Below are 24,007 nucleotides of genomic sequence, written 5' to 3'. Positions count from 1 at the left end.
TTTCTGGAATTTTGTATGTGATTAGGTTTCGCTTGCCAGTGGCAAAACTTCCTCCACTAAGGGTGACAGCTGCGCTTCTCTCGAGCATGAGAAAGTAATGCAACTTTTTTCGAGACCAGTAATATTAACAGAAGCGTTTCTTTTGAGTATAGCGCAAAATGATGAGAAGTGTTTATATTCCTAGTAGTTTAAAGCCACCAATATATGGCTTTGTATGCATGCTATGACGAATGCTTGTTTGGCGCTTGGTTTACGTTGTACGAACGATGCCTAGAGGTGCGATTCCTTTGAGGCAATACTATTTCAGAGATTATTCTACTAAGCAGTTGTTTCTAAAATTTCACAGCATTATAGAATAATATCCGAAGGTATAAATAAGCGACTTATATAAAATAACAGCGTAGTTCTACGTCAACAATGCGGTCGTATCTTGGACACAACCTCCTATAATTTGTTTTCTTACGTTTCTCGATCTTTTAAAAATAGTAAAATTTTAAAAATATCATTTTTTAGAGGTTAATGCGATAGAGAGATACATACAGATTGTATTCATATAGTCTGATAGATTGTTCCGTAGACGCAGCTGAAGATGGTTGATTCACGATTCATTCGTGTTCTCGCGAGAACAATACAGGCACTCACTGTGGGTGTCTGTGGCAAAAAAAAATGTTCACAGTAGTAAACAAAAACTGAGGTTGGCCAGGGCGAGCACAATATTTTGACTTAACTGACTCGACTAATGAATACAATTCTGCCTCTTCATTCAACTGACTTCAATCCGCATTTCCATTTCCCCCTGATACTCATTTTGTACCCGCGTACGCACGTCCATATAAAGAGGAACGAAAACTTGATTCCTGATGCAAAAAAGTAGTTACCCCATCAATGGACGGTTTTTTCTGCCCATCGTGAACTCAAATCAACGAACTTAGACATTTATCAAGTATGCTATAAAGGTCCTCGCATTAGTATTAGTTAGTATTAGGCGTGAAAAATAGCGCACACACACTGCACGCTATTTTATACGTGTGAGTAGTTTTCGTGTACGCTGCAAAAAATTCTATAATCACCTGTAGCATTTGTCAAACCACGGTGAACTCAAACATCGATGCATGCAAACGTGCATGGGAGAGAAAGAGGAACGAATTCGTTTTTGGGGGAAGTCACTTCAAAATGCAATGAGGACAATTTGACTGGGAAGAATGGAATGATATAGTCGAGTCGGTAGAGGGAGATAGCGACTAAACGCCCGACTGACTGTTCAGTCGTTTTGGCGGAGAAACTGCGTGAAGAGCCAAAAGTCATTTACCGACTGACTATGGATATAGTCAGTCGATTAGTCAGCCGACTATCCTCAGTTGACTATGACTATGCCGTGTCCTGGTCCAAACAGAGTACGACACACAGGTAGACACGTAAGCAGAACGTTCGGTGAGGTATGAGTACCCACAATCCAATCGACGAAAAAAACATCGACCTAACAACGACCGTAACGCTGTTACCTATTCACGATGACGACGATTAGGTATCGACATCTGGATACGGCATTAGTTTGTATGAGGCAAACTATTCTCTATCATATTAGTCGGCCCGAATCAGTTTATATTTGCTAAAATTTGTATGAATTTTTTTTCCTGGCATAATTTTTTCTACTTAAAGTACGTTGTCATGACCCTAACTTGAATTATTTTCTATAGACGTTCGGATATTCTCAAAAAAACTTGTCATTATAATATAAAATTATCTCAAAACATATTTTTTTATGACATTTTTTCACCACTTGCAGGCAATGGTGATTTTCACTTACATAGAGTACTAATTTGATTAAGGAAAAATCATGTTCATTCATAATTTTCATTTTAAAAGTGTATTCATTCCTTCTGCAAATCCATACTGTCATGCCTATTCCCCAATATCGCCAACGCGGATAGTTCGTTAGTCGAAAATACTGAATAATTAAACAAACCAAATGGCATCACTGGTGGTTCTTTTTTCCACTCCTAAACTGTCATCTCAAACAGAAACAAATGGATCATACAACTGGTGAGTATGAAATATATTTCGGCTTTTTAATTATTAATTATTTTATCTTGTCTTATCAGTTATGAATACATTCTACTCGTTTGCTTCCATCAATCGGTAAGTGAGAAAGATGATTTCTCCCATCACCACAGTGCGGATTTCCACTTCTATCACAGCAGCCAACAACATCCGTTTTCCTGCAGCAGTAACCTCCAACCCCTGTTGGCAATGCCGGGGGACAGCATTAACAGCAGCAGCAGAATTTGACCATGGTATGGTATTGCGAAGAACTTTCCCCATTGGAGGTTCCGTGCTTCGCGCACATTCAAAAATCCTCTTCGGACACGAAAACTCAACGACAAGGAGGTATTTATCAACTTGCTCAGCTGAATTACCACCCGGAGGAACCCGAATGAACTGATTCCGTTGTATAGTAGAATGAAAATAGGCGATGTAAGCGAACGTAATCGCATGATATTTTAATGTTCGCATTTTTATCCGGATCATACAACTGGTGAGTAGGGAATTCATTTCTGCTTTTCATTTACTAATCATTTTATTTTGTTTCAGCTATGAATACATCCGACTCAATCAATCGGCGAATGAGAAAGATGATTTCCCTCATCACCACATTGCTTATTTCCACTTCTGTCACACCAGCCAACAGCATCAGCTTTCCCGCAGCAGTATCCTTTAAGTCCAGGGTGCTATTCCGGGGAACAGCATCAACAGCAACAGCAGCAGGACCTGGCCATCGATAGTATTTCGAGCAATTTTCCCCATCGGAGATCCCGTGCTTCACGCACATTGAAGAATCCTCCTCAGCCACATATCTGTGTCATCAAGGGCAAGGAGGTATTCATCAATGTACTCAGTCGGATTTGAATCGTCAATCCAGACAACCCGGATGCACCGATTCCATTATATACCTTATTTTTATTATACATGGATTTTTATAAATTTTTTTCAATAAAATGATTAAAATCGATCAATGTATTTCCTTTTCATTTTCAATAACAAACCAATACAAACAAGCAGCAGGCAGTGCTGGAAGCAGCGCTGCAAGCAGGTCGACGCCTTGCACATGTTGGCGAAAAAGTGGCGTCAAGTTGTTCGATGAATGCATATGAAAGGTCGATAACTCGATTGCAAGGTGGCAGCATTTGAGGTCGATTGTTGACATTTCATCGACCCGATCTTGGCAGGCAAAACGGAATGTGGGTTGTTTAAACTTCCGAAAAGTGTTCGATTAGTGGATGAACGATTAATTTCAAAAATCGGGGTTCACTAGGTATGAGAGAACTCAGCGAGTCAATTTGTGGGGTAGGTCCATTCTGCTCAATTTGTCCGCCGCAAGAGAATGCGGCACTATATCGAATGCTTTGGCGAAGTCAATATAGATGGCATCAATTTGCTGACACTTTTCCGGAGCGGCGACCAACGAAGAGACATACACTATTAGGTTTGTTGTGGTCGAGCGTTTTCTCACAAACCCATGCTGGTGCTCGGAAATGATCCGATGTACGTACGGATAAAGTGAATCACGAATTAGGCTTTTTTTTTCAGTGAACGCAATGACGTCGTAATCACTGTTAGACAAGGCGAAAAACAGATCGTTTCCCACATTCCGTTTTGCCTGCCAAGATTGGGTCGATGAAATGTCAACAATCGACCTCAAATGCTGCCACCTTGCAATCGATTTATCGACCTTTTATATGTATTCATCGACCAACTTGACGCCACTTTTTTGCCAACATGTGCAAGACGTCGACCTGCTTGCAGCGCTGCTTCCAGCACTGCTTGCCTTTTGTTTGAATTGGTTTGTTATTAAAATTAAATGAAATATTAAAAGGAAAATACATAATCAATTTTAGTCATTTTATTACTCGAAAAAATACGAATTACAAAACAATATGTGTTTGTGATATACAAATAACCACAATACAGCGGAACTTTTAATTCCGGGGTTTCCGGATTGACGATTCGAGTCCAATATGTATCAATGTTGATTAAAGAACATAAATTGAATTAATTTTCAAGAACGTCACTCACCTGTCTGGGTAAATTCGACCTTTTTCTGTGGAGAAACATTATCGAAAAGTAGTTCCGCTCAACTCAATTATCAGCTCGACAATTAGGTTAATAATGTTTTGTTTACATTTCTTTCACGGTTTCCAGCAATGACAATCGTTAAAGTTACCGATACCGCGTAGTAAAATGTACCAATCATTGGCAAGGATGTATATTGCATCTAACATTGATTTTACATACAGTTGATTAATATTTACAGAAAATCTGTACATTCTACTAATGTTTGCCTTACCAAAGATTTGGCATATTTTAGTAATCTGTTTTCTGGGTGTAGGCAAGACGGAGAAGTCACAGCATTTCGGCCAATGTTAGGTCGATATTTTGTTCGTCGACTGGATTGTGGGTTGTTTTCGTGCGGAGTCCACGTACGTTCTGGTAATACAGAGTTAACGCTGTGTGTTTAGTTGTAGAGTCAAGCAGGGTCGATGGATTGACAACGTGAGATGGTGAGGAGTGTGGTGTATTACGGAGTTGCCGAGTCGCTCGTTCATTAGAAAAACAAATTGTATTATGACTTGCCTGACGGTTAATGTGACGGTGACTCTCGTGATGTTGTTTCGAAACGAAATATTTGTCTCGGAGGTGCAGTATGTCGAAAATCGAATTGACGGAAAGTTATTCCTCTCTGCCATGAGGATGCAGAGAGAGTCGTGTCCTTTAGCTCAAGATCCAGCCGACCTTAAATGAAACGAATGAGAGCTCTTCAAGAGCCCTCCCTTTAGGAACTTATTTAAAAACCTCCACTGCCTTTTCGGTGTTTATGTTACTCTGAATTGAAACAAGTTTCTGCGCCAAAAAGTAACCAGCATTACTCATACATCTTTTATCTTTCGAATGAAGTGATTGATAATCACGCTTTGTTCAGCCAACAAAGAGGTATTGACGCTCAAAATTTTCTACCCAAACGGAACGCCCTCGTTCTTGGAATTTTAACCCCTTGCCGTATGATTTAATATTTCCAACAACAGGGCCCAAACACGAGCACAGTGAGTCGTTTCGATACTCTGCTGAGTGTGTGTATCTTACTTACGATCGTAGCAATCCCGCATCATCACACGCCTGAAGCATGTATCCACTTCACATCGATAGATGACGAGTGTGGTTCGATTTTGTACGTTCTGGCACAGTCTAATCGCCACGAGTGTGGTTCGACGTTATACGTGAAGGGGTTAAACTTAATAAAATACAGACACTTTTTGTCAGACGGCATGCAAATCGACGCGGTCCCCCACCGAACAAAATTACAATTGCCAATTGCGAAATCTTTCATTCTTCCCTAGAATTGAGCAAACCGCTGTGTGTCATCAGCATTAACAAAGACTGCTGTCTGATAGTTGAAGCGAGACGACTTGAATGATGATGACGATGATGTTTTGAATTACAGAGGCTTTGAAATTCATCAGTTCATTCGCCTCTAGCCCTGATTAATTTGGAAAACTAAAACACTCGGTCTTGGGAAAGGTCATTCCGGAAGCCTCGCTATCGGTAGCTGAATGACTGATGAATTGTGAATACTTTAGCTAGAAATCGCGAATGACTTGTTTATACTCAATGAATAGAATACGGCGGAGCTTAGATTAAAACATTTTCTCTATCCACATTGTTCGTAGAACGAATGCTGCATTTTCATTTCGAGCGACTGATTTACGCTCGTCTAATCAGCAGCATATATTATATTGAAATATTGTACATCGCTGATACATACTCGGCAGCGGAAACACTATAGGAAAATGTGAAAATGACACGGAATATTGGCAAATCATCTTTTTTATAAAATTTCTTTCAAAGTTTTATTCAGCTATTCAGCAGCTACAAATTACACAAACAAAATATTCTACGTTTGCCTTCCAGCATAGGTGGAGACGATTTGACCATTTATTGCAGCATTGCAGATTGCAGCACGCACTACTTCCATAGGAAAGTTGTTCACTGAGTTGCCAGACGATTTTCATAAATATCTTCACAATCGAACTCATCGAACGAAAATAGAAATTTAGCTGTTAAATTATTATTTACGATTGTTTCGATTATTTTTTTTTGACGTGGGACTACGTCTAACCGGAATATATGGAGGGTAAAATGAAAACCTAAACACAGAACATGCAGGAAAAAAATGAAAGATTTCGAATGCTTATAACTCGAACATTTCGTACTGGACAGGAGAGATGTTTGCATCACTTGATAGGGAATATTTCTACGCATCTATCGCAACTAACAAAATGTTGTTTTTCATTAGATAAACAATTGAATAACTGTAAAATATTAGGCGTTATCTAAACGCCCTAACTGCATCGTTTTGATTGGCCCGATTTACGGTTTCCCTAACACAGCCATCAAATCCAAGCAGCCTTGAGGAAATCGGCATTGCAAATATATGAAAGTAGGGGGACTTTTGTTCTCATCGAAAAATGTTCCCTAACACAGACTTTAAAACCAAGCAGCGAAATCGGCATTGCAAGCACACGAAAGAGCCTAGAGGCGAGTGAACTGAAAAGTTTAAACCCTCTTAAAGCCAAAAAGAAGAAAAAGAACACACGAAAGTAGGGGGAGCTTTTGTTCCCACCGAAATGTGTTCCCTAATAGAGATTTCTAAACCAAGGTGCCTGGAGAAATCGGTATTTCAAATTCATGCAAGTCGGGGGTATTTTTGTTCCGACTGGAATGTGTTTCCCTAACACAGACTTCAAATCCATGAAGCGTGGGGAAATCGGCATTGCGAATTCATACAAATCGGGGGTATTTTTGTTCCGATTGAAATGTGTTTCCCTAACACAGACTTCAAAACCGAGGTTTCTGGGGAAATCGGCTCTGCAAATAAATGCAAACTGCGAGTACTTTTGTCCTCGCTTGCCTTTGTGCAGAGTGGAATATGTCTGTCCTAACATGATCTTCTAAACTTAGGAACCTGGGAAAATCGTGCAGCCACTAGAAGCGAATGAACTTCCCAGTTTCAAGCAAATTCGAGATTCGAGAAGTATGTACACTTTTGGGATGTAAACTTCAGAGGGAAATGTAAAATAAAAAAATCGTTTGATAATTTTTTTTTGTCTTTATTGGAAAGATTTTCAGCCTTAGGCTGGTTCATCAAACGTTTGATAATTCTTCCGTACATATATTTTGTTCTAGTCATCATACCAAACGTAAAAGGTCCGTCATTAAATCTGCTTGAAACGAAGAACAATCAATCACAATAAATGAATTGACTTTACACGGCATTTGTTCATTTTTTTCACTCACAGAGCAAATATATTGAACTCAATTGAATTTGGAAACTGTTTCATTCAATCAAGAATTTAATCAATACAAACGAATGATTGCTAAGCTAAGGTAGTTCCACGTGAACCTTGCGGTTATATCATAGATATAACCCACTAATTTTTTTCATTTTAGATGTTCGGTTGAAGCTTTTTTGAGAAAAATATCGCATACATACAATTTACTACTGAATTAAATATCTCACAATTCAACTGTTTACAAAATGAAGGCATGGCATTATATCTAGCATCATTGTGCTTGGTTGTTTACATGTGGAATGGAGTGGAATAAACATCAGAAAACGCGCGATCCAAAGCGATCAGTATGTCATAGCACGCGATGAGCTCCAATTAATCGTTCCACATCGCATCGCATCGCACCGCACCGCGTTTACTATGTCCTCGGCCTAACCAGCACGATACGCGAAATTAGTTCGGGTAATTCCAAGTGATTACAAAGTGCGATAGATATCGCCATTATCCATGCTACATGATTGTTAACAACTGATGCTACAAATTTATTGCGCAATAATGAACTAAAAGTAACAACTGTCAAATACCTGTAGAGTCTATTACTGTTTGTGTGTAGAATACGTTTACTCATGTACCAGTATTTATGACTATACTATGTACGTTCAGATTATTAACGTTAAAACTATTTCATAAAAAAACATGTTTTCTGATTTGACGCTCTTAATGGAAGACGTAGTCTTTTGTCAGAAAATAGGTAATGATTTCATATTCATATTTTCAGTTCCATATTTTATTTACTAACGTCACCAGGATTAGCCCTAATGATCGGATTAAACATATTTAATAGATATGTAATCTACTAATACTACTTAACTAGACAATTAACTAATGTGTAATAATGTGTAATGTGTCAAACTCCATTATTCTCATCTAATGTTTCCTAGATGATTTCTTAAGTTTTCGTGATTGTTACAAATACAAAATGGTAACGGGCCAGAGGGGCCAACCAGAAGAGCCCGGTGGGCCGCAGGTTAGGAGATCAAAAGGTGGTGAAGAAGATAAAATGTAAGCTTCTAGAGTAAATCGAGAAACTTTGCTATCTCACGTCATTCGTGGCGCAGAATATAAATTGTCATGTATTTAGTCTTATTCGAAAGATTCTATGTAATTTCATTTGAACGTGATTGCCAGCATATGACTTCCTCAGCTAGCTCGAAGGAGTTATCTTTCAATACGTCAATTATCTGAGGCTGATCGGTATAACGTATGCATTAACTAATTTCGGACTTCCGGATTAATTTCGGTTGACAGTGAAAAAATGCAAAATATAAATCAATGGACCAAATTTTCTTTAACTCCAACGTTTATTGTGCCTCCTAAATGCACTGACGTCCTTATCAGTTGCAGCCTTGGCGAAAACTGTGAAACAACTACGCCCGATACTACGATAGTTTCTGCCCAGATATACATACCCCAGTACATACACTCTACAAGTTTTCCCGGAGGTTCGCTGCGAGGCCATCCTTACAGCTGCTTTGTGGTTATTCAGCTGTTAATGGCCTCCTCAACTTCACCCATTGGGGGTCTCTGTAGTTACATTGGTTGCGCGTTCTCTCGGTAAGCGATCGATCGTGAGTTCAAATCTCAGGGCCCTCATTGACCATCTTTGTGTCAATCATCATGGAGATCGATTCATCCATACAATTGCTCTGCTCTGCAAGACACATCGGGCTGCTGTTCTATAAATAATTAACAATGATCAATCAACTGTCTCCGCTGTTCGGTGGTCTAACTGGATAATAGATGAACAGAAAGAATACTCTTACGCCTAAATGGCTACTGTGTAAATGTACCATATGGTATAGAAGGAATACTGGCAAATGACAACTGTGTAATGTGTTAATTATAGATATGATAACCATGTGACATGTACACGATTAAAATTCGGCTCTGTTACAGCTAAAATGCTAATGAGCCTAAAATAAATAAATGGGATAAAAAAAAACTTCAGCCATCGTCGGGGGTCTGTGCGCTGTTCAAGTGTTCATCGTAGTGCTGTCTCCAGCTTCGATGACCTCGCGTTCGTTCAGCAAAATGCCTCATTCCTTGATCCTGCACATTTTCACCCGTGGCACAAAGCCATTGTGCGAGGTGTTTAGTTTCTTGAAGAACTTACGTGATTTTCGAGGACGATAAAGCAGTTCCATCTCCTAGCACTCTTTCTCTTCCAGGTGGTGCTTTTTATCCCGAAAAACATGTGTTTACTGCCTTCGAGTGAGTATGTATCGTTCCACGCTTTGTCGAGTCGCTCGTTTCAGCATGGCTGCGCTTGATGCATCCTTCTCGTTCAAAAACGCTTGGCTTTCGTCGTCAAACCATTCGTTCCGTCGTCCTCGTTGTTCATACCTGATGACTGTTTCTGCTGTGCTGTTAATTGCCGCTTTCAAGGTGTTCCAGCATTCATCGAGACGAGCATACAGCATACATCGAGTAACGGTATTGGAGGTTGTGCTGGAAGGTGCTACGTATGGCCATGTTCTTGGAGGCAGCGAAGTCGATAAGTCTTATGTCGTTTTCGTTGGTTTGGTTCGGGTACTCACAAGAAAGTTGAGAGACTTGCAGTTCCATGTTCCGAATTTCCAATCTCTAGCCCGTGGTCTTTACGTGGGTCTAGTCCGATTGTCCTGTCTCGAATTTCTTTGTGATTTTTCTCTGTGCGTTTCATTTTTACGGATGGCTTGCAGGGTCTGCACCAATCCTCTGCCTTGCCGGAGAGTCATCGTGCACAGCTCTATTTAAAATCCCCGCTGGTACGAAGACAGGGATCAGCTGCCCTGTCGTGGGGAAAAACGCTGTTTTAAGCCGCACCTCCATGGTGAACAGAGCCTCTGATAGGCCCCTTTTCCTGTCAGCATACGACCAAGATACCCTTGGGGTTGGTTACCCGATCTTCACTATGGTTACTCGTACCCCAGCCGGCACCACGGGAAGGTAGGGATAGGAGTTACTGGACAAGAAGTTAAGAACCACGAATGGGGTCTATTTTATGCCTGCAGTCACGCGAAGTACCGATGGTACGCTTCAATATCTATGTTAACATAAAAAATGAATAGTTCACTCCGTAAAACAAATGTGATCGAGCCTTACAAGAATACGAATTGGAATAAAAAAGCTTGATTAAATGAAGGTTTATGTTTTTTTCTAAAGTGTTTTATTCCATTCTCTAATGTACACTTACTTCTTCTGGCATTAATATTAAAGTTACTGTTATAATTATTCCTCCAGTTTACACTCCTTTTAATCCTTACTCAATTGAATTGGATTCACTAAATAGAGTTGATTAATAATAATAATAATAATATTAATATTTATACTCCTTCAATTACTAGAACTGTCTGTCATTTAGTCGTTTAGAACTCCGTTGCAGCTTTGTTTCTGTTTCTGTCGTCGTGTTATTTTGCGACATCAGTTCTCCACCTAATGCTCGTGTTAAAATTTGCGGAATATTCAAATATCTGATCGGAGAGAACCACATAACAGGAAAAAAGTGTCATACACATCTATACACACGCGAATGTATGTATACCCAACGAATGTGAGAATGTGTGTGTGTGTGTGTGTGTGATACTCTAGCACAATGCGCAGCAGGCTTACAGAAAAAATTGGTTATTCTAAACTGTCTCGGTTGTTGTTGTTGTTTCTCGATAGTACACCATTCGAAAGGATCTTCAAATTTATTTCGATATCAAACGAGCGAATGTTATCATTTTATAATTTACTGCTGGTTTTATTTTTTATGTTTTTTTCTGCTTTTTACGCTTTTGTAGTGAAAGAATTTATAATTTATTAAAAATACGTGCAGCAGATGGGGAAAGGGAGATTGGATGTTGCGTTGTGAACGGGAAACGTGCGAGAGGCCAGTCCTATTCGTTGCTTGGATTTCCAGAATCCAATGCGTTCAATGTACACGATCTGGAAGCAAACGGGAAAATTATTATTTTGGAGATTGTTATAGTATTTTCCACTGAAGTTGAAAATCTTATTTTACAGTGGATACTTTTTTTACGCCATTTTTCCGGTGATTTTATTTTATGCGATTCTCTCGAAATAACGCGATTTGAACAATGTTGAAAAAGCAAAATTGAGCATGTTAAAAACGACCTGTGTTATGGCGGGTTTACATTAGGGAGATCTATAGCTATAGATGGATTTATTCACCTGAAAATAGGTGTAAACGGGTGAGAATAAATATGATACACTTATTCGAGGTATATATAACTTGAATAAATTCAGCATATGTAAACGCTTGTGAATTTCTCACTGGTGAGAAATCACTAAAGTTGGATGCAGTTCTACTTCAGGTGAATAAATTCACCGAAAATATGAATATATTCATTATAGAAGTTCACGCTAGTGTAAACGGTTGATGCGATTTCTATAAATCTCATCATATTTCTTCACATGAATATATCACTAGTCTAAACCCTCCCTTAGAAACGGTAAAATTGTTACATGAAATTTCAATGCTACAGCTTGCGACGCGAATTTGCAGTATATCCTAAAGAGTGGGATACTCAGATTTGAATCATCTATCTTCCGCAATGAAAGCCCATTCAGCTACCAAAAAGCAAGTCAACTACAATATGACATGCGGAATGTTTAGGAAAACTCGCATGGAAGATGCGTTTCATCATACTGATGAAGTCGCAAGAAAGAAGCATAATTCAACTGTCAACAAGAACAGGGAAGGCGTGAAACCTCTTATTGAATTAGTTTGTTTACTCGGCATACATGGGCTAGGCTTCCGTGGTCACGATGAAAACACAACGTCTGAAAATAGAGGAAACTATAAGGATATGTGTATCTTTTTGGCTACGAAAGATACATCATTTTCTGACTTCATCAATGTATTTTCTGGAGCGACGGATGCACTTCCAGAATTAGTTGGTTGAAATTGCTGGATCCACCATACTAGAGCATATCGCGCGGGAAATAAAACAGGATGATTTCGTTGCAGTTATGATCGACGAAACCACTGATATTTCTAGGAAATCTCAGAAAACATAAATTCAAAAACGCATGACCTTTTGACAAGTCCGGTACAGCTTTAGTTAACCATGCCATTATGCCGTCACAAGTCAATAGGACCTGGTCGACAGCGCAGTGCTCGTCTTGCTCCAGCTAACACTGAATCACAGTATCCAGCACTTGATCTTATGCGGATGGATTCAAACATGGCCCCGCTTCCTTTAAACAATCATCAAGCTTCCGCTCCGATCTCTTCAAACAAACATGACGAATCACCGTTTACAGCAGAGGAATTGATCGAAATCATGTCTGAGGTGATGATTATCATGCGCACCTGTCTTACCAGAACACAACAGCTTGAAGCCGTTACATCCTTCATCAACAAGTATGGAACGTGAATTTATCAAAGTCGCCAACTAGAACGCATTTTTGATTAAGAACGAACACATCGTTGCCAAGTATCCGAACGAAAATAATCGAAGACATTGGAGTCGAAGTTGAGTCATCTGTCGGTCCTATCAACATCATCACTGCCTACAGTCCTAGGGATGGTTCAGCAAGTGACTATCGAAAGGACATTATGAAGCTAACACGGCGGCAGATGAGGTACATTATCGACTGTGACCTTAATGTTAAACACGAAGCTTGGGGCAACAGCAGACATAACCGGAACCGGATCATCTTGGGAACCGATCTTCAGGAGGGTCATTACAATATCTTGAGCTCTGACTCCCCAACTCGGTTGTAGCGATGCGGGGCACATGCGACCATCGATTATTTCATTACCAAGATGGGAAGCAACGTCTCTCAACCGGAGATTTTCCAAGAGTTGAGCTCTGACAATTTTCCGGTGATTCTAGTGATCAGTTCAAAACACTCGAAGGGATTATCACCGAGTAAACTGGGACAGGTTTAACCCTTTCATTACGGCAGTGTGCTTCGCCAAAGTGATACCCCTGTACGGAGCACTGTGCCGAAAAGTATGCACGTCGCGCTCGTGTGATCAAAGAGCAGTATGAATTTCATGTCGTCTAAAGACGACGCTCGTACACACAGCTCGCCGCGCGGATGTCGTCTATAGACGACACTCGTACACACAGGACGTCGCGCGGATGTCGTCTATAGACGACGCTCGTAACGAAGGGTTAAACGGTGTGTGGATGAGAACATCGATCTCTTCGATCGAGTTCTGAAACTGAAGACATCGACCAATCGCTGGAGGAGGTCGAATCAGCGATTACGGTTGCATTTTGGAAACCAGCCAAAGTTCTGAAAAGCAAACCTAGACCGCTTACCTGCTTTCACCGCTTAACCCTCTTATTTCGGTTAACAACACAACAGATGGTTTGGAGACACTTGGGGAGAAGGCTAATGAGATAGGACAGCACTTCGTCAAGTCCCATAATCTTGGGCTGAACATCAATAGTCCCTTTGAGATTTCCGTTTCAGATACAAATCTCCTCATTGATCAAAGTCAGCTTAATGTTCTAATTAATCAAGATATCACAGCTGACGAACAGTTGACCTCTCTGAAAACTTTGAAGAATATGAAGGCCTCACTTTTCGACAATACCTTTAATCTGGAGCTCAGGAAACAGAGTGACAGATTCTACCATCATTTAGCATTGATATTTAATCAATGCCACTGACTTGGTTACTTCCCCTTGAGCTGGAAGATAGTTTAAGTCATATCAATCCTTAAACCTGGAAAGGATCTCTCTAGGCCTTCTAACTATCCTCCCAGTAGTCTACTGTCTGCTGTTTCTAATTTTTTTTGAAAAAGCTATTCTTTCTAGCTGAGGAAGACAATGTTTTTCTTGAAGAATAGGACGATCCACTGTTCATCAACTGACAAGAGTCTGTAACATTATCGGACGGAACAAGTCAGTGGCAAAAACATATGCCATGGCATTGTTGGACTTGAAAAAGCCTCCAACAATGTCTGGCATGATGGTCTGGTGTACAAGCTGCACAGGTAGTTTTTCCATTTTCCTAGTGAAGATAATCAAAAATTATCTCTCCGACAGAATGTTCCGGGTCTTCCTGAATGGCACGAACTTAGAATCATTCAATTTTGTTTTAATTTATTTTTTTGAATAAATTCTTGGGTCAATACTCTCCAACATATTCACCTTCCTTCCCTTCGGGATGATGGCGTTCTGTCGCTGTTCGCAGATGACACCGCAATCATTTACAAGGGTAGAGTGACTAGACCGCTCTCTGTCAAACTTGACAGAGGATTGGACGACCTTTCGGAACAAATCGCAACTCGAATCTGTCACTGAAGAACAAGCTTGTTGTCTGCAAACAAACTATCTTTCCAGTGATTGTATATGGCGTGCCAATCTGGAAGATCTGTGCAAATAGTCATAAACTAGAATTACAGAGAATACAAAATGAGATCCTTCGTATGCTCTTAAAGACTCCACCTAGGACACCAAACACTGAAATGCACGAGTTGGCTTATATCTTGCCGTTGGATAAAAAAAAACGAAATGTTGGTAGAAGGATTCAGGAGTTGCTGCCAAGCCTCGAAATCGTACGAAATCTGTACGGCTAGATTAAGGTTTAGATTAAAATTAGTTTAAGTAGGTAGTGTTATATTTTAATAATTAAAATAAACAAAATGTCTTGAAATAAAAAAGAAATAGAATAAGACAATAATAAATCTAATAAATCTAATATTAATAATAATAAATCTAAATATTCAAAAATCAATTAACAAAGATGCTAGAAGAAAGCAGATCACTTATAATATTAAAACTTTTTATAATCAAAATTAATGGAAAATAAAGAAAATTTAAGTCAAAAAAAAATGAAAATTCAATTTTGTTTGGGAACATGTTTAGATGCGGCAAGTTGTAGCAGTAGCGGAGATCAAATTGCAAAATGTGCTGAAGTTAACATCTCTATTGTCAACCGCATCCTCAACGAGCTGATTTTGCGGTTTGCTAATCTTAGTAAGCAAAGCTTTTTAAGTTTGCTCGACTGCTCCAAATTTAAACACTTCAACACGGAGTTTCCCAAACAGCTAAAGCGGCCCGTAGACGTTCAATATTATTGATCAATAATATTGAATATTTTGGTTTGCGCAATATAATTGTTCGTTCAGGGCAGGGTTTCTCAAAGTGGTCGATATCGTAACCATTGGGGTCGATTTCGGTTTCCCAGCGGTCGACAGAAACGAAAATTGATTTTGGAGGTCGACGGGGTCTGAATATCGACCCCTATAAAATAACACAAGTTCTTATTTGAAATATTAAAGATACTCCATAAGTTGTGTTACGTGAACCAGGAATAACTGGGTATAAAAATGACCATGGTTGGCACATTTGATATTGTAAAATTTTCTGAAAAAATCTGTATATTCGTATTTTTAGCATAAAAAAAATGTACCAAAATACTAACGGAAAAAATGGAAAGAAAGGTTTATTTTCATTTTGAGTTTTTGTTCTTATTTATGGTTTGTTTATGTAGTATCAATACAACAAAATAAATCATAAAAAAATTCTCATAATAAATTGTATGATGTTTATACATGGTTTTGTTGAACTTTGCTTTTCCTAAATTTTCCGTCAATTTCACCCCTGACGCTCCTCCTTGAGTCGATACATAGTTTTTTGCTTTCAGAAAAGAGTCCATCATTGTGGAAGCCAACCGATTTCAGAACTTTGTTTTGTTGGCATTGTGGAGCGAAAACATTCACTCAACACACGCTGATGAATGTGGAATTATCAAGAAGTATCCCAAAAACGTCCTTAGCAGGAATGAAGAAGTGAGGTGACATTTCATATGGTTTAACATTATTATAAATCAAGGTACATATCTTCATGATTCAACGACAAAAAACAAAGTTTATTAGTAAGAAGGTAGACAGAGAAAATAAACTGTAAGCAATTTAACATTTCAATTTGAATTTGAAAAATATCATTAAATTCTGTATCTTTGCAGAAATTCTGTATATATGTCTGTATCTGAAATTTAGCGAAAAATCTGTTAAAATACAGAATATTTTGTAGATGTGGCAACCCTGCGAATGACTAATATCTAAGTAGAAAATATTTTAAAAACTCAACAAGACGATGAGTGTGCACAAGATGAAATAAAAAAAGTACAAAAAGTATAAGACGAAAAATTCGGCAGGTAAAAAAACGTGAACAGGTTCGTGCAAGATACTGTAATACTGATACTGTGATACTGTGAGCGTACGAATTATTCAGGCATGTTTGACATTTCTCTGTATTTTAAACATATACGCGATTTAACCCTTTCATTACGGCAGTGTGCTACGCCGAAGTGCTACCCCTGTACGGAGCACTTCGCCGAAAAGTATTCACATCGCACTGGTGTGATCGATGTGCAGTATCACTTTCATGTCGTCTGAAGACCACCCTCGTAACGAAAGGGTTAACACGAAGTGTGATCATCAAATTCATGTCCAAACATGCTGATATTTTACTGTATAACAAGCTTGCCCTTAGGTTGCAAGTTCATAAGCGTTCTGAAATACGTTGGATCTTGAATGATAATGTACTCAACTTTTAATTTAATTTGAGAGATTACAAGGTATTTACATAGCTAAATCAAGTAAACTAGAATAGAGTGATTGAAGAAAGAATTTACAAAATGCTTGGTCATCCATGTGCATGGCGAAACAATTTTTTTTTTCAAAGTTATTTCAGGAAACTTGAGATGGGTCGCGAAGAGGGAAAATGTTGTTCAATGTATTAGAGACCAACAGATTTTCTCTTCAACTGTACGAGTCTACATTACCCAGCAATGACGCTCTGTTGTTAGGTTATGTTCGATACATAAAAGATGAAAATAGAAAAAATAGAAGAAATGATTGTTGCTACATATATGAAGACTGATACCAGAGGAGAATCGATCGGTTTTTTTTCACCGAAAAAGCTATTCCATGGAAGAACAATGAGACTGATGGTGCACCATCAATGGTTGGTCGTCATCGTGGTTTTACAGCTCACTCAAAGTTACAACTGCGTAAGGTATTGTCCATTTACAGCATTTAGTAGCAAAAAATCTGAGCCCTAGATCGCATCAGTCTTCACTATATGTTATGAGTACTCTCAAAAACCTTCGAAGCAATTCTTTGAACACTCCATTATTTGTTCAGCTATATGAGAAAAACGACGAAATCTTTCATCGGTTACTTCTACACGCTGGAGTTCGCTGACCACCAAGAGTCCTTGCAGAGCAAGGTTTCCAGCTTTTTTGAATTTGTGTTTCAGCTGCAGGGTGACGATTTCAACTTGATTGAACAATTCACAGTTTCCGCATTTGTAGAAATTATCACAAAAGCTTCAAGATCATGTTATAATATCATATGTCACTCATTCGGAAACATTACACAAGGATTTTACTGAAATATTTTTAGATCCTCAAAATTTCAACTCTTCAATGGATAATAAATCAATACTATATCACATCCGTGGAAAGAGCGAAGGTGATCATGCAAGAAAAGTTGATTATCATCAACACAGAAAAGGAGCTCAAGCAGGAGTACAACCAAGGTTGCCGTATGTTCTAGTTATAACGAAACATTGAAAAACAGTATCCCGCAATGTGAGACACTGCTGAAAAATATCTTCTCGTTATTCCATCATCATACTTTGTCGAAAAAGGCTTCATTATGGTCACAAAAAACGCGAAACAGAATTTTGAAAATCAACGAACGCGAAGATTTAAGGCTTTAACTAACCAATATTGAACCGTATTTAGATATGTTGGTAGTTGTGGATAGATTGGCTTGCGATTTGAATGTTTTTATAGGTTGTGAGTAATTTGTATCATAATTGTTTATTGCACTTGATATCTACTAAATTTTATCTCTGTTTATTTTGTTGAATACAGGTCGGATTCGATTATATATAGTCGATCATTTTTTTCAACATTTATTTTCAAATCCTATACATAATCGAATCTCAAGAAAACATTTTTTTTCTTTAATGTATGAATGTCAAACATTAATAGAAAAATAGCTGTTTTGTGATTCGATTATGTATTGGACTCGAAATTTAACGTTGAAAGTGAAATTGCGATTATATATAATCGAGTCCGACCTGTATGATGAGAAAATATTTTTTTTACTATATTATAGTGACTTTCAACACTTTTGGCTGATTTTTCACATTACTTCCATTTTTTGGAAGAATGTCGGGAGTGTGAAAAAACTCGGGATCTTCTGCGTGAGAGGTGCGGATGTTATTACTACGCCAGATCGCCTCCGTGAGAAAAAAAAAGTCAAGTTTATTTATTTAATCATCTTCAATGTTTTCAAACTGATAATTATCCAGTATGAAAAAAACTAAAGATACGTTTTCAAAGAAATTTTGGCTATGGGGACTTAAGGTATTACTTAATTCTGGAAAAGGGGTCTCTTGCCCAAAACAGTTTGAGAACTCCTGGTCTAGGGGCTTCAATATTGCTTCTAAACGATAAATTATATTGCACGAACCAAAGTATTGCGCTATAATATTGGATGGGATGACCTTTGCTGCCGATTCGCTAGTTCTGACAATAGGAAATTAGGTAATGAACTGTGATTTATACGAAGCCAGAACTTGGCAAGAACGAAATATCGGAGATTATAAAAAAAACACTGATTACCACAGCATCGGTCGAACGAAGTTTTTCAGTTCTTCCTAAACTGAAAACCTACTTAACAAATTGTGGAAATAACCCGCGTTTTCTACACTTGATGGTTAAATCCTTTGTCTGCCAAGAATCTAACAAGACCTACCGATGGCTCGCCTTCGTCTCATCCACGCCGAAGGAAGTGATCTCATTTGTGGAATCCGAACAAATGAAGCGTGCAAATTTGCCCCAGAACGTGCGGTCCTTAATGTGTAAAGATCAACGATGGGAGAAGAGCAACTAGAAAAACTTATGCTTATGGCTATTGAGAACTAAATGCTTCTTGAGCTCCAACTTTTTGAGTAACCTAATCGATTAATTTGCGATTTGAATTCCATTACTATATCGCTAGTATAAATTTAATTTAGAAAAACATTTGTTCCCGTGGGTAACTATCCGTTACCCTCTATCTGGCCGTTTCATCTCCAGTATCAATAACTGAAGCTTCACTTTTGATGAACCATGACTCAATCCACGAATGTTAACGTTTTGTTGATGACAAGGGGCGAGATTTAGAGTCAAATCATATGAGTAACGAACATTCATGACATATCCTCAGACTGGTGATCGACAACAAAGAGAGGTAATGTTTAATATTAATATGGCTTGCTCTATCATTTAAACATGATGATGAGAGCTAAACAATACCGAATTCTAACTCAGTGTGACCCTCATATTACGAACAAAAGAGTACATTTTCGTAACGATCTCGGAAAATGTTAGTGTTTGAATCCCAAAAAAAATCAAATCCCAAAAAACTGTGGGATTCTCATTCCATGGACTTTGGATTGCAGATAGAAGCGAATGTACTGAAAAGTTTGAAACCTCTTCAAAACAAAGAATGGAATGGAATTGGATTGAAATTGGTATTTGTCAATTTATTTACTCCACAAGGTTCATATAAATTATTTTTACAGCAAATTCCATCTACAATTTCTGCCTTAAATTCCTTCCATGAGACAAATAAACATTTACACGACTTTTAACTAATAAAGACTGACTTTGTTTCATTGCATGACTAGTCTTATTATTCGATCAATTTAAAAAAAGAATTCCAAAAAACGAAAACTAAAGTAAAAAACATCCTCTTCACACATTTGTACACCTTCAATGGTACATTCAAAAATATAAATAATCTTATAATCGGCTTTCAACCAACAGAGGAAGTTGTCGAAGAAAACATAAGCCGTGGTTAAATAAGGTATTACGAAAGAATAGACAAACCTTACGAATGAAATAAATGCTACATATTGTTTGGGATCGATCGTTCAACCACTTGCTCAACTAAAATGTATGTTAGAACGTGCGACTATTACAGAATTTTCAATCCTAAAATATCACGACTGAGTCACACCGCTATTAAACGTAAAAAAAACAAGTTTTGCTATGCATTTACCTTTGATTCTCGATTAGACTGCATCGTTGAACATTCTCGAAAACAAAAGCAGAAAAATAAAACCAAAAAAAAATAGAAAGCGAACGACTTCTACTGCTTCCTCCTCCAACAGTGGCGGCATTGGCTGCTACAGTTTACGCATTATATTCTTTGATTTATGAATTTCAGCTTATTTTTCAAAACTGCCTTTGGCTGAAGCGATTGTTGTTTTTTGTTGTTGCTGCTGCTGCTGCTGTTGCTAGTCGAGATATTGCATTTGATGTGCAAAATTCGGTAGGACTGCTAGGAGGGCCTCAAGAAAATCCCCTTTTTAATTCTCGTTTTCACTATATCTAACCATTCGCCTTCATTCTCCGGGATATCATTTTTTGTGTGTAAATTTATTCACTTCTTTTATAAATTAAAAACGTCGTGCCCAATAGTGTCTAGCATCAGTTTAGACTTCATTTTAGTTATCCACAATCGCGTATCGTTGGGTCCACTCCTTGGCGTTTCGAATTGCCTCTGCTTCATTAACTTTCCACAGCTCGGCTACGTCATTTGCAAGTGGATCATCAGGATTGGGGGCACTTAGCAAGGCTTGGATTGATAATAAAACGGTGCGGATTTGCAACGCTGGACTCCATTTATCTTTCAATATATCTAAACAAATACGGCCCAATCGATCAATGTTTGGATGATATATTTTTGTGATGAATCGCACTTTTGGTGCTGACATCGGGTAATCCTCAGGCAAGAACAATTCCAGTTTGAACAGTCCACCCTCGAAAGGGGAATCCTCCGGTCCGAACACTATGACATGGAAATAACGCGCATTTTGTTCGTCCGGAACGGCGCTAATCCCTGGGACAGGTTCCTGCATCAGGCGCTGTGTTTCCTTGATTATTCTACGAGGCAGGGCAGCCATCTTTATCTCTTCTTTCTCTTTATTGCTCACCTAACGATAGGTCGAGACTTTTCCTTTTTTTCCGTGAACTCACGAGGTTTTCACTACTTTAAAAACCGACCGACCGAGTGACTATGCGATATGTAACAGTGTATTTTTACAGCTGTCAATCTTTCGCCAATCGTATTTCGGTAAAGAGGATTTCTGTTAACTAGTGCTTCTCTGCTGCAATCGAATTAATAAATGGTGGCGACGTCTTTCTCTTTGGCAGTGGAAAAACGCGATTACAGCAGCAGCGCCGTCTGCACGGACAACGACTGAAGTTTAGGGAAAGTTTCGTTTCTTTGACATTCGATTTGTTTTTCGATGGTGCGTTCAGTGCTAATACATTCACGATTCAATGAATTATATTGACAACACCTCACAGTGAGGCCAGGCGCAAGTTGAGACGCGTATAGCGCGAGTAACTTGCCGCGATATAGCGCCTGTTTTTGTGGCTAATGAAAACAGATAGAACGGCGCAAATTGGCCAGATGACGCGAGATTGTGGAGCGCTCGTGAGTGTCGACTCGCGTGACGCTGTGGCTGAACCACAGTTTCTCGTGCTGGTCGTACCGGTCGGGTGATTGTGTTAGTAAATAAATATATCGCGCAAAACTGTGTGAATCAGACATTGTATGCGAGTGGCACGTTATTTACACCAAACTGCGACTGAATATGCGCTCCACCACGCTACGTTTGTGGCACGTATGAGTCGTGTTGGTGGTCTAGTGTTCGTTTACGAGCGCTATACACTTCTCAATTTGCGCATTGCCTAACCGGACTATATGGCCATCAATATTTGCAACAACAATCAATCCGATATTAATACATTCAGCTGATTATCGTACGGGAATCGAATTAAAAAACCTCGTAGCGATCGGTATGATGCAGATCAATCGGTCAGGCACATCGTATGTTTTAGGCGAAGAAGATATTGTTATACCAGGGACAGACATACAGCTGTACTTGCGTTGTACGTGTACAGCGTTTACAGGAAGTCGCGACTTTGATGGCAGTCATTGGTGTTGAAGGCGTCATTTTAGTGGAAGAGCTAAATCTTACACCTGAGGAAAAAAGCAAACCAGAAACGATTCTACAAAAAATAGAGTAATATCTTGTTCCTGTTCGTGATCAGCGAGTAGAGCGAGCGGAATTCAACACGATTTGTCAACAGGATGAGGAAAAAATAGACGAGTTTGTCAAGCGTCTAAAGAAAAAAGCGGCAAAATGTGGATATACGGCGGCTCAACAAGAGGAAATTCTTAAAGACAGAATCATAGCGGGCATGCAAGACCATCAGATGCGAAGGAGCTGCTGCGGGCAGGGAATCTCTCCGTGAGCGATATGGTGAAGAAAGTTCAAGAACACCAGCAAATTGAAGATCTCGCCAGGAAATATGAACATATGTCATCAAGTAAAGCAAATCCAAATGAAACGTTCAGAGTGACCACAACAAAGAAACTGGAGAAGCCTTGTTTTGACGTGGGACTACGTCTAACCGGAAGATATAGGGGGTGAAATGGAAATCTAGGCACTGAACAAGTAAGAAAAAATGCAAGATTTGGAACGCTTATAACTCGAGCATTTCTCAATAGATCGCAAAGGTTTTTGCATCAATTGATAGGAAATATATCTACGCATCTATCATAACGAATAACATTTCATTTTTCTTGAGATAAATAATTGAATAATTGTGAAATATCAAGCATTGTTAAAATGCACTATGTGTCCATTTTTGATTGGTCCATTTTGTGCTCCTCAAATCGTACCGACCAAAACGGGCAACCAGAGCAGCAGCGAAATAGAATGAAGCACGACTGGAAAGGAAAAAGAAAAAAATGAACGACACATTGGTCGCAGTCTCACACATGCGTAATTGTCGAGCCAGCCAGTCAGCTTAAAAATCCTCGCTCCGCTGCCGTAACGATCCATTCTTTGTGTGGACACCGACTGGACAACATCGTTGCTGGACGGGTGGACGGCGAGGGATCGAGTGCCTTTCTCAAGGCAAGAGGGTGGAGGTGGTAGCGCTGAAGTAGAATAGAGTAGAGTTTTCAAAGGGCCTTTCTCAAGGCTAGAGACGAATGAACTGCAAAAGTTTAAAGTCTCTATAATACAATACCTTCCTTCCGTAACGATCATTCTCATTCAAACCGTACACCACATCGGTTCGCATCACAACACATCAACAAACCAACCCAAGCATCCATGTCTGGACATGGTAAAGGAGGAAAAGTGAAGGGAAAGGCAAAATCCCACTCGAACCGTGTTGATCTGGAGTTCCCCGCAAGGGTAGCTAGGCCGAGCGCGTTAGTACCAGTCCACCTAGCCGGCGTTATATAGTTTCGGCCGCTGAAGTGATCGAGTTAGCTGGCAAAGCTGCTCGCGACGATAAGAAAACCCGCATTCGGAACAGAACACATTCGGTTCGGTGAACATCAAGACAACAGGCAGTTGCAGCGAGTGGCGAGTGGCAAACGCAATCACAAAACGGCATCAGGTAGCAGAAGAAAAAAGTTTGTTCTTTATACAAACTGCTTTGGTGGTAAATCCAGAACAAGGCGGCATCGAGGGCGTTCGAAATGGTTTTTTTTCAAAACCACGAGTACTAAGTTTTCTAAATTGGAACCATTCCATAAAACAAGGCGCTTTTCAGGGCCA

At 39.1% G+C, this 24,007-nt stretch overlaps 1 protein-coding gene and 1 long non-coding RNA gene across 2 annotated transcripts; one reads left to right on the top strand and one right to left on the bottom strand.

The window, feature by feature from the left end:
• Nucleotides 1-1,999: 1,999 nt before the first annotated feature.
• On the top strand, nt 2,000-3,010 carry LOC129769807 (uncharacterized). Its single transcript, XR_008741977.1, has 3 exons — nt 2,000-2,043; nt 2,103-2,536; nt 2,593-3,010. It is a non-coding gene; the product is annotated as an uncharacterized LOC129769807 (long non-coding RNA).
• A 7,507-nt stretch (nt 3,011-10,517) lies between these two features.
• On the bottom strand, nt 10,518-21,580 carry LOC129768842 (ubiquitin-conjugating enzyme E2 N). The gene is made up of 2 exons (XM_055770766.1): nt 20,419-21,580; nt 10,518-11,312 (listed from the first exon to the last, which is right to left on the bottom strand). The coding sequence occupies exon 1, from the start codon at nt 21,323-21,325 to the stop codon at nt 20,867-20,869; it is 459 nt and encodes a 152-aa protein (XP_055626741.1). The 5' UTR covers nt 21,326-21,580; the 3' UTR covers nt 10,518-11,312; nt 20,419-20,866.
• Nucleotides 21,581-24,007: the final 2,427 nt, after the last annotated feature.

Source organism: Toxorhynchites rutilus, chromosome 2, assembly GCF_029784135.1.
Source record: "Toxorhynchites rutilus septentrionalis strain SRP chromosome 2, ASM2978413v1, whole genome shotgun sequence".
NCBI lineage: Eukaryota > Metazoa > Arthropoda > Insecta > Diptera > Culicidae > Toxorhynchites > Toxorhynchites rutilus.
This window is presented reverse-complemented; position numbering and strand designations above follow the sequence as displayed.